This window comes from Rattus norvegicus, chromosome 9 (genome assembly GCF_036323735.1).
Source record: "Rattus norvegicus strain BN/NHsdMcwi chromosome 9, GRCr8, whole genome shotgun sequence".
NCBI classification, from domain to species: domain Eukaryota; kingdom Metazoa; phylum Chordata; class Mammalia; order Rodentia; family Muridae; genus Rattus; species Rattus norvegicus.
The window spans coordinates 101,392,887-101,409,488 of NC_086027.1; the positions used below are offsets into that span (position 1 = coordinate 101,392,887).

A 16,602-nucleotide genomic window follows, 5' to 3' on the forward strand; every position below is an offset into this window, starting at 1 on the left:
ACTGTCCTCTGCTCACACATTCTGATTGGTCACTACCCCTGCTAGATGTTCCTTACCGATCTGGAGCAGCAGTGCTTAGAGATATCTGCTGGCCTTAGGGGATAGCCCCTACTGCCATTCCTAAGTCCCACTGAGCCAATAACTTGTGTCCCATCCCCCTCTGCACCCTTCCCCCCATGTCAAAAAGCAAAAGGGCCGTTTGAAATGCTGGCTTCTGTGGCTTCTCAGTTTTGCGGACCATTGCACTCAGAGAAAATCTTGTTCTTCCTTTGCTTCACCTATCCTATCCCTAGTATCACTAATGACTTTCCCATCCCTAAAGCAAAGGTTGAGGGCCCTCTGTACCTTAGTGATGAGGAAGTGGCTTCACTGTGGACATGAGATCTCCCCTCTGCCCTCCAACATGGCATAACCAATTGAAAGGTTAAGACTCTGGGGTCCCTGCCTTCTCAGGGCTTTGTTCAGTTCTTTTACAGCATTCCTTGTGGTAGTGTAGGGTCAGATCACCCCTCTAGACCCACCATCTGCCTTTCCTTACATGGTCATTACCAGACACACCTGGCTCTTAGACCTGACATCACGAGTCCCAAGCCACCATTCTAGGCTTATTTACTACTTTTCCTTCCACACCTATCTTCCCAAGGCCTGTCTATGAGTTCTTTATCTTGACAGGTCAAGGGCCTCTGCAGTATCCCCTTTACCTGTGTGCCTTCTAGTGTTGGGCCAGAAACTCAGCACACAGCAAGCACTGAGGTGGAGGGCTGGGGATGAAGGCTTACAACCCTTATAGAGGAAACAAAAACCAGATTCCTGTGACACCTATGACACCTAGTGGGCCTATCCTCCCCACTCCCAGTGTTCCTGCTATTCAACCATGCTGGAATAAGGTCTCAAAGTCACTGCTTCTCCGTGCTCATTGCCGTAGGGTTGTTAGGACTGGTGATGAGAGGGACACCCAGGGGTTGGGGATTTAGCTCAGTGGTAGAGCGCTTGCCTAGCAAGCGCAAGGCCCTGGGTTCGGTCCCCAGCTCCGGAAAAAAAAAAAAAGAGGGACACCCAGTTTTGGAAGGGCCAAAGATACATACTCCCTTTGAAAAACGCTTTCCTAAACTATGCCCCCCCACCCCCCTCCACTTAACTCTGACAACTCCTCTCAGCTGTGGCTGTGCTCACTCTGACATTTGACACAGACTGAGGCTGCACACTGAAGCTGTGGCCTGACCACTGGGCAACCTAGCCAGTTCAATGACTGCATTTGCTAGGGAGTAATAAAGCCTTTATTCCATGACCCACATGTACTGGTTTTTTTTTTTTTTTTATGGTCTTTAAGCTCCATTGCTGTACGTGAGGCATTTGAAGTACACTTGAGGCTGTGTGCCACAACTCGTGTGTGGGAGTCAGGGGACAACTCTGAGGAGCCAGATCTCCCACTGTGGGCTCTCGGGACTGAGTTCGGGCCAGGTTTGGGCAGTGTAATGGTTCAAATGGAAAACGTCTCATATGGCATTTGAATACTTCCTGCTCATTTGGTGATGCTATCCGGGGAAGTGTGGTGGCACAGCTTGGCTGGTGGGAGCCGTTCCGGTTGGTGCTCTGTGCTTCATTGATTATGGGTCAAGATGTGAGCTTTCATCCTGCTGATAATGCCACCTCTACCATTACAGGCTTTAACCCTCTGGAACCATAAGTCAGAATCAACCTTCTTTTGCAAGTGGAGTTTTTTAAAAACCACAGCAACACTAATGCATGCGGCACTCACTTTTACTGCTAATTCATTTCACTCGCTCTACCTTTAAAATATCCAACTCGCCAGAACAGAGACCAGAACTTGCTTTTAACCAAAGGAATCTCAGTAAACACACTGCTGAGACCAACAGAGGGTGGCCTGGGCCTATGTATGCCTCACCCCTAGGACAACCTATAGACTCCTATAGGTCACTCAGGAGTGACCCATAGACTCCCAGTGACTTATACTGGACAACAGGGTCTTGCCTACAATAATATAGGAGCGTGTTGGCGGCTGGGACCTGAAAGTGGACTCACTGTGGTTTGCAGATGTGTGCCTAACTGCAGACTGCATATTCTGGGTGGAGATGCTGGCGCCAGCCTTCTCAGCAGCAGAGGTGCCAGGCTAGTCTTGCTTTAGCCCTCTAACAGTATTTTCTATCACATGGGCGATATAGTAGCCTTCCCTAATTACTCATGCTCATCTCTCTCCACCCCTTCCTTCTCACAGCCTATGATCTGGTACCTGCTCCCAGACCCAACCTCAGCCTGGGTGCCGGGAGCCTGTCATAGGAATGTCAATAGAAAACTCACAAAACTGTGGATGTGGAAGGTTTTGTAAAGGCCGTGCTGCTCCCTGAACAAAGCTGTCTCAGCAGCAGCTCTGGGGCAGCTACTGACTGGGCCGGGAGGTCGGGCCAAGGTACAGGGGCAGGTGAGACTTCTTCATGGAGACACAATGGCCAGATCATTGGAAGGGGCAGTGCTAAGAAATGCTAGAGAATCACACCGTGTACTAGGGAACCGTTCAGGGACACTGTCACCACTCAGTCACAGGAAAGCGCATACACGGAATAAAAGGAGCTCCATTGCACTGCGTCTGGTTTCGGGTTTTATTTTAGAATTTATAAAATTCCAGTGTCATCCATATTCATGAGCCTTTACACATGTTTGCATATAATCTCCAAATTCCAAAGTTAAGGCCAAGGGACGGATGTAGCTATGGAAACACAGGACATGGAAGACATTCAACAAGGAGGAAAAGACACTCCCCACCCCTGCCCTAGGCTCCTCAATGTCTTGGAGGCTGCAGAGAGGTGACCTGGGTACAGTCAATTTCATAGTCCTTATTAACAATCAGAGAAAAGGAGTGAGACCCTGAACAGCTTAGGATAGGGCTAACATCTACAGACTTAGCAATAAAAGGAGATGTGCAAGATCCTGTGGTGAGAATTTAAACTTTACCTTCTGGTGAAGGGAGAGACTGGATGTTGTAGGATGACAATGAAGATGAAGAGGGGGCTGGAGGGGCAGGAGGGAAGCAAGGTGTCCCCAATCTCATGCAGATGAGAGAAGAGCCAGCTGCAGGTAAAGGCAGGAGCCCTCTCCCCGCCTCACCCACCTGCTCCAGCTGCCAGCCTACTGAGCAAGTAGGTGTTCCTTTCCCATCTTGGAACCGTTCCTCTAAGGGGTACATGTGGGACTGTCATCTACAGGGGACAGAAGCTAGACTTGGGAAAGCCATTCTGGATCCACTGAGGATTAGAGGGGACAGGTAGCCAAGCCTGAGTTATTAAATAGGGGAGTGAAAGACTTGGGGAAAAGGTGTCATAGTAGAAGTGACAGTTCTCAGGGAAGGCCATGAGATGGGCACAGGCTGGCTTTTCTAGTAACCCAAGAATCTGGGACTGGACATGTTGCTAGTTATCAGATGACCTGGAGATAAAAGATCTGTCCTCAGTTTCCACAGCCTAACAGGGGTCCTCTGAACTTGGGACCACTTCTCGGTGAGGTTGGCCTGCAGCCAAGCTAGCTGGAGGCCAGTGGTCCAAAAATTAACTCTTGTACCTGAGGAAAAGTTCTCCTTCAGCTAGCAGTGCTCCCTGCACGGGGTCTTTTGTTTTCATTCTTCCTTTTTAATCCACGCTAAATGACCACCTCTATTGATGAGACCTGCCCCTTCAGTCTGTTCCTCAGGACTGCATAAGCATCCAGGCTATGCCTGCCAGAGCCTACATGGTCAGGCTGGCTGGGAATGAGCACCCAGCTCTGGCCCAGTCCCTGAATCATGTGGCCTGAGGGAAAGCACTGGCCTCCACTCTCAACTCAATGGCAAGCCTAGAATCACCGGAAATGTCTACATCAAGAGAAGAGCCTTGGGGTGGCACTAACCCACGTGAGAGTACTACCACACTGGCTGAGGTAGAAAGAAGGCAATGAACACAAGGTGTCTGGGCAAGGCAGGCAGAGGCAAAAGGTTGTGGGAAAGTTGAGCTGTTACTTAGGGTCGAGCCCCCTCCCCATCACCAAAGCCAGTCTCTACCTCCCCTTTCCCCAAAGTCTCAAGCCACCCAAGTCCACTGTGACAGTTACAGGGAACCCAAGTAGCATACACACAGCTGTGCCTCTAAGATATATAGGATCATGAGGCTGAAGCTGCCCCTGATGCTTTCAGAACCCAAAGTGGGCACAGTGAGCACTATCTGAGGACCCAGGCCACCCTCTACCTCTCAGCCCACTATCACCAGGGCATCTGACCTCTTGTTGTCCAATACCATGCCTTCCTCCTATCCTGAAGCCTGTGCTAAGCAGATTTTGACAGCTAAAGGAAGCTGACTGCTTTCAACAGAGGAAGGTCTGGGCGACAGGTGGTGGGCAGGAGGGAGGTGGGAAAGGAAGAGGGCAAACGTTTTGGCTTTTATAAAGTCAAGGAAATTTATTTCCTGAGGTCATGACACAGGAAGTCAACTCCTAGCCGCTGTGGAGCTCTGCTGTGAAGGTCAGAGTGCTGACTACATGCTGGGTGGACCAGGAAGCTGGAGTCTGTGATCACGAAATGCTCGATTACCTTGCTTAGTGTTTCACGCAGTGGCGTGCCTTTCCCAGAGCACAGCGTCAGGAGCAGACCCTGAGCCTGCGGGTGCTGACCAGGCCTGGGGAAGCAGCCACAGAAGGCCAGCCCACCAGGCTTTGCTGCGAGACCTCGGGGAGGGGGAGCATCAACAATTTACGAGGGTCCAGCTGCTGAGTCAGATTGAGACAAACCATTGTGTGGTTGGGTTTGGGCAGCAGGCTGGAAAGGTTTCTTTTTGATCATTATCGTTTGGGGCCCCACGGGAGGGTCTTGGGGGCCACTTGAGCCCCAAAGCTGGGGAATTCTTCAGAGCTGCTCATATCAGGAGCCTGCGGAGAGGGAGAACACAACTTTAGCACAGGGTGGTTCTCACCCTTTTATAAAGGCCCTAAGTAACTCCAGCCCATGCCCCATAGCCCACGAGCTTAGCCCACAGCAAATAACCAGGACAGAAGTGCCATCTGACCTTCTCACTGCTGTTGGAGGTCCAGGGAGCATCTCGCACCACAAAGCCTTTGGATGGTGCCTTGGACTCTTCATGTGCTGGGGGCTTCATGTAAACTTGCAGCGCCTCACTGTCCACCACATCAGCCAGCTGAGCAGCACAGGGAAGGTGGAGCTGCTCAGCCACAGGCAGTGGAGCCTTCTCCCGACAGCCACCGGGGAGCCACCCACCTCCCTGCTCAGCCACAGGCAGTGGAGCCTTCTCCCGACAGCCACCGGGGAGCCACCCACCTCCCTGCTTGCCCTTGCACTTGGATGCAGACAGTTACTTGGCTGTCATCCCAGGATCATGGCTGGGCCTCAGCCCTAAGACCATGCCTGCTCAGAACTCACATATTCCTCTTCTAGGTTGAGGATATGGTCGATAGCTTCCTCCACATTCTCCGGGAGTCCTGTCACAGTGACGCAGTTAGGGTCTGGAGCTCCGCTCTGTGGGAAGCGAATGTCCACCTGGAAGAAGCACAGTGGCAAAGGGCATTAAAGGGAAGACTCTCGACCTCCACGCCAAATGCTCATCCCCCCTGGCTCCATGGTCAGTAGCATTGGTAGGAGACTGAAGGCTGCCACTACCCTGGGAAAGACGCGAGTTCTCATCCTTGTGCTTCGGTTGGCTTTGTGGACTCACCTTGAACTCATCCATGATTTTCCGGATGGCTTTGCCTCTGGCACCAATGATTCGGGCATGCACACGGTGATCCAAGGGAACATCCTCAGAAACCATCTGCTCAAGCTCACCCACAATTTTCAGGATAGCATCACGGGCAGCTTCAGTGTTCTTCTCATACCCTGTGATGGTGATTTGGTCCTGGGGCTAAAAAGGAGAATGCAGTCAGAGGAGAGGGTAGACGATGACTAGATGGCTGAACACATCAGACTTCTCCCTAGAGAAGATTTTCATCCTCAGATGGCTAACATAAAACCACAGGTTAGACAGGGCTGGAAAGACGGCCAAGCAGGTAAGAGTGGTCGCCACACTTGCAGAAGACCAGAGATCCTAGCACCTGTGTGAGACAGCCCACTATGCCTCCAGCTCTAGGAGGTCTGGGAACCTGCATTCATTCATAAGCTCACACCCATGTACACGTGTACACACACACACACACACACACACACACACACACACACACACACACACCCCACACACACACAGAGATAATAAACATTAAAAACATAATCTTGGTGCCAGAGAGATAGCTTAGTGGTTGAGTGTTTACTCACACCCATGTACACGTGTACACACACACACACACACACACACACACACACACACACACAGAGATAATAAACATTAAAAACATAATCTTGGTGCCAGAGAGATAGCTTAGTGGTTGAGTGTTTACTGGTTTTACAAAGCAACAGGCAATGCAGGGACTATGTGGCGGTGTTTTAATTTCCAGGACAGTAGTCCAAAATAAATGGATAGAACATACAAGACTACAAGTTCCTGGAGACAACATTAGAAAGAGCCAGCCTTGGGGTTGGGGATTTAGCTCAGTGGTAGAGCTCTTGCCTAGCAAGCGCAAGGCCCTGGGTTCGGTCCCCAGCTCTGAAAAAAAAAAAAAAAAAAAAAAAAAAAAAAAAAAAAAAAAAAAAAAAAAAAGAAAAAAAAAAAGAAAGAGCCAGCCTAGGAGGGAAGCAAGAGATCTAGAGGCAGCAGACTAAGAACTTCCTGTCCAGACTCGGGAAGGCCAGGCAACTGATCCAAATGAAGTTCACAAAAACCAAGCCCAGCAGGGCCGCACAATCCACAGACTTAGTTCTGTGAGTGGAAGTGAAACTCTCACAGGAAAAAGCTGTGAATTTAAGATCCTGGGGCTGGCAAGATGGCTCAGTAGGTAAAGGCACTTGCTGCCAAACATGGTGAGTTCAATCTTTGGAACCTACATGGTCAAAGGAAACAAACCGAATCCTGCAAGTTGTCCTGGTTTCTACACACATGCTGGGGCATATGTGTGCCCCTAAACACATACATAAATGACACACCATTCTTGGTTCACAGACGAGCCAAGGTATAGTGGGGACAACAAATTATATACATTTCAATATAATACACGATATTGTTCTCACTATGACACACACACACACACACACACACACAAACACACACACACACACACACACGACAAAGGGGACTTCAGCCTGCAGGATCTCAGCCTAGTGCGACTACTGGATGCCTTTGTGGGCACAGTGATCAAGGTCACTGAGCTGGCACAGGCCTAGAGGGCAGAGGTGTCAGTAGGAGTCATGGCTGCACTCTCTGTAGAGCTACTTGAGAGGTATGGTCTACGGGAAGGACCACACACACAGGTGAGGGCAGGCCACAAGCAGACTTTGAGGTGGGATGGGACTGCCCTGCCCACTTGGGCAGAACCCAGTGAGGTGGTGGGTTACCCTTCACATTGTTTTACATGTAGTAGGAAGCTGCGCAGAGCTCATCAGGGACCACAGCAAGAGGAATAGGGATGCAGGGAATCCAGACCTGGCTGGCTTTTGTCCACCTGGTCACGGAGTCTTAGGCACTGGTAGACACAGTGTGTACATGTGTAGGCACGACAGCTCAAGAAGGAACCAGTTGCAGGCTTAAGCTGGCCTGTCAGGAGCATCAAAGTAGGCCCAGGGAATTTAAAACTGCCCTGCACTCCAGGTAACGGTTTCAAGGAAACACACAGCTGGCAAGCCCTAGTTCATAACTTGAGCTGAAGTCAGACTCTGATAGTTGTTCTTCTGATTTGTCCACCTGTCATCACAGAAGCTGCCTAAGTCTAGTTTCCAAGTCAAGCCAGGCATGGTGGTATACTTGGGAGGCAGAGGTAGGTAGTAATCTATGTGATTTGAGGCCAGCCTGTTCTACATAGTGAGCTTCAGGACAGCCAGGGCTACATAGAGACCCTGTCTCCAAAGTACCATCACCACCACCACCACCACCACCACCACCACCACCACCACCACCACCACCACCACCACCACCACCACCACCAAACCCAGGCCAAGGTAAGGGCCAATACAATCCCACGTGCCCAAGTGTTCTAAACCATAATAAATCAATAAGATGGTTGTCTTACCTGATTCCCATCGTCCTTATCAGGAAATTGGATGTTCACATCATGTTCCAATCGGATCTGTGTGATCACTGCCCCTTTTCTCCCGATAATTTTGGGATGGTATTTGGGGTCTACAGTGACACTCAGCTTAAAACTCCTTAAAGCCTACAATAAAACGGGAATGAAGCCGAGAGCAGAGACAGAGTGAGAGAGCTCAAGCTCACGAGTGGGAGCGAGCATGTGTATTTAAAGAGAAGCCTCCTGTACCTGGCCGGCTCCATTTTCAGTCCGATTTAGAACACAAGCCTCAAACACTGTCAAGCTTGCTAGCAGGAGGCCTTGGGCAGGCACTGCTTCACTGCCCCTGTCAGTCACTGGCTTGAGAACCTTAGGTCCTGCTCTGTCCTCACCTAGTATGGACCTGCTTTTGGGGCAGGCTTGTTGACTGTTGAGATGGATAGGACAGTTGGCCACCTGTTTCGGTTCTAGTCCTACTTTCTGGAATTTATTAACCAGGATTTGATGAGTCAGTTTGAATCAAATATTCTTTTAGGGCTGGTATACAGATGAGGCCAATAAGGCAGTAAGGGTATCCACAGGATAGACAGTCGAGGACACCTCCATAGTGTATGGCTAAGCTGCACCAGGTCATAGTCAAAACATGCCCCATCTCTGCCTTTCACTAGACTCCAAACTGCTCCAAACCAAACCAAATTGAACCAAACCAACAAACAAAAAACCCCCCAAAAAATCAATAAAACCAAAAAATAACCAAAAACTCTCTTTCTGAAGGGCCAGCTGCCTGGCGTGGCCTTCTGACCCCAGCCTGCCCCCAGTTCCTGAGCAGCTCCTCTCTGAGCTCTCCACAGAGCTCCATCAGAGGCACAGGCGTGACCTGCTGTCCTGAGATGAGGTGCCATAGTTTATCCCTTCTGTAGGACCTAAGCTGTCCATCTACTTCTCTCGACTTGGGTCGTGAGGGACACTGGCTTCGCCTCCTGCCGCAGTGTTGGGAACATGCTCTCACACAGACTTTCCAAACCCAGGCAGCTCGCCCCCTTCTTGCTCACCCGATCTTCCTGCTCAGCCTGCAGCTCCTTTACTCGATCCAGTAGCCCCGCCTTAGCCCTGTCCAAATTTGCTGCAAGGCCAGTGATGGCAATGGTGTGTGACTGCAGTTCGGGGGCTGGCACATGTATATTCACCTGTCATAACAGAGTCAGCTTGAGTGCAGGCCCAGACGGAAAGGAGGGAAGCTCACTTGCCATGGGGAATTTGACTGAGATCTGGGAGGAAGGTCAGTGGTTGACTGAACAAGAAAAAGGAGGCAGAGCCAACATGGGCTAGAGAGACTCAGCACCACGGCCTTCTCTCGAGATACCAGTCCCCACATAGTATAGACTCCAGTGAACGCCAGTGAGCCTCTACCTCAAACTCATCCATCATCTTGCGGATTCCACTTCCTTTCTGCCCAATGATGTAGCGGTGAAGATCAAAGGGTACCTCTACCTCGATGGTGACTGGAACCAGTGCCTACAAGGACAGTGGTAGAAGTTAGGCTAGGAGTTGAAGGCAGACTAGCCCTATGAGCTCAAGGCTAACAGGTCCAAAGAAACAGTGTACATTTTAGAACCTGCTACCTATGTAACCAGGTGACAGACTACACAGATCTCATTACACCACTGACAGGACAGACAGGCAGCCCAGTGTGAGGTAATGCAGGCACAGGCCTGACTCCTACATCTCTCAATCTACTTCTGCATGGTAGTAGGCCAAGGCTCCCTGGGAAGAAGACATAGCACACAGAGGCCCAACTCTTAGCATGCCTCTGTGGTTGTGACAACTCTGTCAAAGCTTATGTGGGTTTTAAGGGGATCTCCTCAACAGGTGGCTCAGTCACTTGCACTCAAGTTCTAACAAATACTGCCTACCACCATTCTCCTCAGAATTACCCTTGAGTAGCATCGACCGACAGAAGCTGCAGCTGTACAGACACTGCTGGTAAACTGTGGTGCCATGGTGCTGACTACATGGCTCGGCACCCAAGACTCATGGTTCTGGCAAACCTGTGGTAGACTCTCTACTTCAGCTGGGGAAGGAATGGATGGAGTCTGGAGTTCACACTGACTCACAGCTCATGAGATCCTTTTACAGACTCAGCCCTAAGAGGCTAGACCCTAACACTGCTGTCAGGGAATGAACCGTAGAATCCTGAGTCCTGGTGAAAAGAAATGGCCTCCCTAGGCTGTGTGGGCAGCCAAGAAAGGTACAGAGCAAATGTTTGCATTTTTAAGACTGAAGCAAGAGGATCTACTGTTTGCTGCCGTCTGAGCAGGATCTGCAACCTCCAGGCAGAGAAAGAGCAGGCAAACGCACCTCCAGGGCTTCCTTGGCAGCCTCACATTTCTCTTTCCGGCCAGAGATAACTATGATGTCACACCTCCTGGGAGAGCCCGGGTCGGTCTCCTTGGCCTCTCTGCCCTCTCCAGCCTCATCTCCATTCTCCTGGATGGAAGGCTCTACACTGTGAACTAGGAAAAAAGGGGAAAGTCTAGTCGACAACTGCAGAGGGATATAAATCACACACACGAGTGAGCTGTAGGCGCGCAAAGAAGTCCTAATGCTGGGGAAGCTGTGAGGTAGCCCTCACCACAGGACAGTGCCATGTAGGGCTCAGTCTGAGGGACCTAGCTCTGGACAGGGTTCCAGAGACTTGTGAAAGATCTTTATGGCAGAAAATAAGGAAAAGCCCCAATAAAGGGGCATGGCAGTCATTAGGATACAAGCTAGCTGGAAAGGAGCTCTGTCTTGTAAATGTCCAGATAATATTAACCCATAGACCCAAGTGAGGTATAGGAAATAGATAACGGGAGAACTGGGATTAAGCTAGACAAGGGTGGCTCTGAAGGACACCTTTAACTCTAGCAATCTAGAACACTGACTATGAATTACATAGTAAAACTGTGTAATACTTGATATGATCTTGACGAATACACCACAGCCAAGTCAAAAGTCATTTTGTTTTGTTTTTGGGAAAGGGTTTCTCTGTGTAGCCCTGGCTGTCCTGGAACTTGCTCTATAGACTGGGCTGGCTTCTGCATTCCCAAGTGCTGGGATTAAAGGCGTGAGCCACCACTGCCTGGCTAAGTTCTCAGGAAATACCCACAACTGATCAAAGTCAGCGTATAAACACATACTCAAACTGAGAGAGAAAAAAAATCTATAGCAGGAGGCGGGGCTAAGCAAACACGGCAACTCTTTATATTCCATGCAATTTTCCCCATGTTTCAATGTTGAGGAGAACAGATTATTCAGGGGTGAAATCCATAGCAGTATGTCTAAGATTCCTAATAAATGGTCTGCATCCTCAGGAAAATGGACTGGAATAACTGTGCGACAAGCACCATGGACACCAACCCAATGACACTAAATGTCTACTACAGGCTGCGAGGTCTTTGTGGACTACACAGGTCAACAAAGACTCATCAACAGAAAAAGTCCACACCCTGTGACTCACACATGCAAAGCAGGCAGAGAGAGAGAGGCTCATAGATGACGCTTCCTCAGCAACTGACCACATTAGTTCTTGCCCTCAACTAAAGCCCTATTACCAATTACCTAAACAGAACAAGGCAACACGCATGGTTAGGCTTAGCCATTCTAGAAGAGTACCTCAATGGTGCCCTCTGGACAGTGGTTAAGAAACTTGGAGAGGACATACCTGCAATGTGTACGCAGGGTTCTTTTAATGGGGCTGAGCAAACATCCCACTACTATGCAAGCCATGTCCTGGAAAAGAGTGAACTAGACTCTCAGCAATCTTATAGCCCTGTCTTATCTTTTAGAGACCAGGAGGATGGGCCTGAAATCCATGGCTAGCATCCAAACAGCATTGCCAGCGCCAAAATACGAGGCAAGAAAGAACCAATAGGACCAACTCATTTCACAACTCCAGGAGCAGTGATAGTCACCACTGATGTGACCAGGGCTAAGCTTAAGCAGACGCACCTGGGTTTTCCTCTCTGTCTGGGAACTTAATTTGAACATTGTAGTCCCGAGTGATCTGCTGGATTCTTGAACCTTTGGGACCCATGACCGAACGATGAAACTTCTGGGGTATAGCACATTCCACCGTTACTTGAGCTTCCTGAAAAAGGGTACAAGAGTAAGCAAAGGTCAAATTCTACAAGCCAGTAATAACATCCTCCTTACCATTTTATCTTCCTCACTGTTCCATAACCCTTTAATGAAGAACCTAGAGACTGTGGAGGGGTACACAGGGTAGAGAGGCAGGTCTCCTGCAGTGGGTTCTAGTGAAAAAGATACCCACAACCCACAACAGTTCTTATTACACAGATTGAATATACAATACCTGCTTTACATCCAAGTGCTGCCTCTTGGCAGCAAGGTGCCCATGGGACACTAGTTACCAGTGGGCAGCCACGTTAGTCTAGCAAAGACCTTGTGTGACCATAGTGCCTTAGACTTAGTGAAGCAGCACCAGGCTATTAGAAGAAGGGGCACAAGGCTTTACAAGGAAGACCATGAGGGACGTGCGTGGAAGAGGGGAAACAACGGCTGTCTTGGTGCTTTCATGTGATTATTCTATGGATTCACTCTGACACACAATGGTGACCACAGCCATATCAGAGTCCCTTGGACACTCACCAGATCCTCAATGATTTCCTGAATTCGCTTCTTGGCTGCCTCCACACAGTCTTTGGCACCCTTGAGAGTGACTTTGTCACTCTGTGTGCCAGAGCGTGGGAAGCTGACCATCACCCCGCCATATTCTTCAGCAATCTCTCGTAATACCTGTCCTCTTCGGATAACAAAATGGCGGTGGTGTCTGGGGTCCACCAGCATGTAGTCTTCAACCACATTATCCTGTAATGTGGAAAGAAGGAATTGAAGAAGACCTACTTTCTCAGTGTCATGAGCAGCACTAAGGCTTGCTACCTACCAGGTTCTGGATCAATGCTTCCAGCTCCTTTTGTGCCTCACGGACAGCATCTTCCTTTCCTATGATTGTTATCAGGTCCTGGTCCTTATCCTCAGCAGCCGGAAATATGATGCGGGCTCCAGTACTGTCACGCACCTTGCGGATTTTACCTCCCCCTTTGCCAATGAGGAATTTGTGGTATTCTGGCTTGGCTCGGATGTCCACAGTAAAACTCTTGGTTTGCTGCAGAAACAAACTTCATGTATGTTTGCCCCACACAGCCTGCCTGGACCACAGTGTGTGAACAAGAGTGCTGAGAAATAGGTGGGCTCTCTTCATGCATCTTCAGTGTCCTGTGTTTATGACTGTCCCACATCCCATAAAATCATTACATCTTTTACCTCAAATGGTAACATCCAGACAAGACTGTCATTTTTTTCTCCACAGAAATGAGAAAGATGCAGAGATTACCCTGGTTCTCATATTTATCAGCAATGACTAAACTTCTCCAAGCTATCTGTTACACACTAGAGGCTTGCCAATGTGTGGTAGCAAACTAGCAGAGTGCATGCCCTGAGGAGATTAGGCCATGGCTCTTCCACTTTTTCACATACTTTCACACAGGCCAGCCCTGTTCCTTCCCACAGACTTCAGAGTAGCCAGTGCACAGCAGCAACTCACCAGCTCAAGCTTGGGAGAGCCACCAGCCATTAAGGTTACAGTTGAGACTGCCCTCACCCACGGTAGCATAAAGCCCTTGTTTCACACCAAGAAAGCAGGGTACAACAAGAGCTGGACACTGTATGACCTATTTCCAGACGTCCTGGCACTCACTAGAAAAAAATAGAGGGATCTGCAGGGCCAGCCTGACTAACCTTGGATGTCACCTGACCCACTGCATGAAGAATATGGAAGAAAAAAGAACCGAGTAGTGCACACAATTTGAAGAATTTACTTTTGTTAATTTTTTTAAAGCACTAGTTTCACCAAATACCACCATAAAAGTCTGTTACTTTTTAGATAAAGATGTCTACATACAACATTATTTAAAAATGAATGTGGTGGCAACACCTGCAATCCCAGAATAAGAGCCTGTGGCAGAAGCATCTCAAGTTTGGGCCGGCTATGCCACAAAAGTAAATCAACTAGGTGACTTCAGCAAACCCTCGAGGTTGGCTGAGCGTTCACACACAAAACAAAAGCAAATGGGACACCACGCACAGCTATGTCAGTGCATCCAGACCAAGTGCCTGACAACCCAAATTCCCCAGACAGTCTCAAGCCCGGGGGAAAAGGGAATGTCTGTTGTACTTATCGGTGAGTAGCTGCAAAAGACCCATGGCAGACCACATCTAAGGGTCAGCTCTGCAAGGCTGCCCCTCAACTCTTCCACCAGATGCTAGGGGGACACGTGTGCCTACTCACAGACACGTGAGTTTTACATGTAAGACAAAAACATACGGGGTTGGGGATTTAGCTCAGTGGTAGAGCGCTTGCCTAGGAAGCGCAAGGCCCTGGGTTCGGTCCCCAGCTCCGAAAAAAAGAACCAAAAAAAAAAAAAAAAAACAAAAAACAAAGATGTTATGGGATTTCATAATTATTTTGTATATGTATAAATAATGTATTTCTACATGCTAACCACAGGAAATTGAAATTTTTCATTTATAGTATCACTAAAAACAGAAATAAAAGTTCAGTCTGTGTAGAAAACAGTCTAAGCAATTTTTAATACAAATTTTTCGTGTGTGTGGTGGTGTTCAACATTAACTCTGGGTGTCTTCCTTAACTACCTACCGCTCCATTTATATTAAACTGGGCTCTCTCAATCTGGAGCCTGCCATTCCTGCTAGCGAGAATGGCGTGATGGTGCTAGCCATCCTGTGCTGGACGCCTCAGCTCCCATGAATGAAGATTCAGATGGGCTTGCCCACCTGGTTTTTATATGGGTTCTGAGGATCCAAACTCTAGTCCTCATGGTTGTGTGGTACACTATCTCCCTAGCTTTTTTAGATTTAAAAAGAATTATTTCTGCATACACACACACACACACACACACACACACACACACACACACACACACACACACGCAGCTGCCTTCAAAGGTTGGTGTTGGATCTTCAGTAGGTTGCGAGCCACCAGTGATATGGATGCTAGGACCCGGACTCTAGATCAGAGAAGTATTTAACCAAACTATTTCTACTCCGTCCCCCACCCCCGTAATTAGAAAACATAATTAAAAACCAGAGACCAGCGGGGTTGGGGATTTAGCTCAGTGGTAGAGTGCTTGCCTAGCAAGCGCAAGGCCCTGGGTTCGGTCCCCAGCTCCGGAAAAAAAAAAAAAAAAAAAAAAACAAACAAACAAAAAAACCCAGAGACCAAACTTGAACGAGCCCCCATCAGCTGCCATCCAAGCTTCCTGTAAGGCTGGCCATCCCAACCCACAGTGCTGTGCAAGCATCAGAGTTGATATTCAGATCCACAAGACTATTTGTTGAGACAGGTCTCACTATGTACCCTTTACTGGCCTGGAACTCAGGGATGTGCCTGCCTCTGCCTCCAGAATGCTGGGATTAAAGACGTACACTGACATATAAGTCCACGGGGGATTAAGAGAAGGGCCAAGGAAAGTCTCTGGAATAAGGTGGTGCTCAACACATGGTAGTGGACGTCAGTGTCTCGAACACAGCCCGGAATGGGATCGGAACCTATAGAGCTGTTTCTGAATCACCCCAAAGGAAGAACACTGAAGGCTTCCCTCACTGAGAAGGGAACTGCACTGCTCACCTTCTCCTCAGCCAGGTGCAGAAGCTGCTTCTTGGCCTTCTCCACATCTGAGGAAGGACCCCTGATGACAACAGTGTCACTACCAGAACCTTCCACAGGAAAGTGAATATGGACGCCACCACATTCCTCCATGATGGAGCGGATCAGACGACCCTTGGTGCCAATGAGAGAGTTGTGTAGTTTGGCAGGGATTGAGACCTCCACCTCAGCTATGTTGGCCTGAAATCAAATAGAGCATCGGGAGGAGATTACACTGCTGTGTGGTAAGAGGGCCTGAAGAAAAGAATGCAGCTACAGCTTGAAAGTGTCTGAAGACACAAGAGTGGGTGGACACACTCTGAGCCGTGCTGGGGAGAGGTCAGCAGTAATGCCTACAAAGCATACTAGGAAAGACACGGCTTTCCCATGCAATGGGAAGTCACACACAGGAAGAGTCCAGGACTGTATCAACATCAACATTATCATACTGCACAATGCAAACATGTACAGCTTGTGTGTTAATTTTTAAAAAGTTAAACAAAATTCAGTAGTCACTTGAAATACAGTTTGCTTTCCTTTTTAAAAGTCATGTGTATGACGTGAGTGAATGTAGGCACATGTGGAGGGCAGAGGACAATCAACCTGGGGTGTTCATTCCCATCTGCCACCTTGTTTGAGACAGGGCCTCTTTTTTACCCACTACACATGCTAGGCTAACTGGTCTGTGAGACTGTGGACTCTGTCTCCAGTCCCCATCTTGATGTGTGTACACA

General features: G+C 48.9%; 1 protein-coding gene across 16 annotated transcripts in view; it reads right to left on the minus strand.

The window, feature by feature from the left end:
• Positions 1-2,604: 2,604 nt before the first annotated feature.
• The window catches only part of Hdlbp (high density lipoprotein binding protein), a 69,956-nt gene continuing 55,958 nt past the window's right edge, over positions 2,605-16,602 (minus strand). For 15 of the 16 annotated variants that reach the window (XM_063267684.1, XM_063267685.1, XM_017596623.3 and 12 more), the window contains 12 exons: positions 15,851-16,069; positions 13,088-13,309; positions 12,793-13,011; positions 12,133-12,271; positions 10,501-10,655; positions 9,553-9,657; positions 9,195-9,329; positions 8,146-8,289; positions 5,709-5,894; positions 5,417-5,533; positions 5,046-5,174; positions 2,605-4,908 (listed from right to left, as the gene is read on the minus strand). In XM_063267684.1, coding sequence (XP_063123754.1) covers positions 4,822-4,908; positions 5,046-5,174; positions 5,417-5,533; positions 5,709-5,894; positions 8,146-8,289; positions 9,195-9,329; positions 9,553-9,657; positions 10,501-10,655; positions 12,133-12,271; positions 12,793-13,011; positions 13,088-13,309; positions 15,851-16,069 — 1,857 coding nt within the window. In that variant the 3' untranslated portion in view covers positions 2,605-4,821. The remainder of the gene's footprint in view (positions 4,909-5,045; positions 5,175-5,416; positions 5,534-5,708; positions 5,895-8,145; positions 8,290-9,194; positions 9,330-9,552; positions 9,658-10,500; positions 10,656-12,132; positions 12,272-12,792; positions 13,012-13,087; positions 13,310-15,850; positions 16,070-16,602) is intronic. The other variant, NM_172039.2, reaches the window with a different exon arrangement.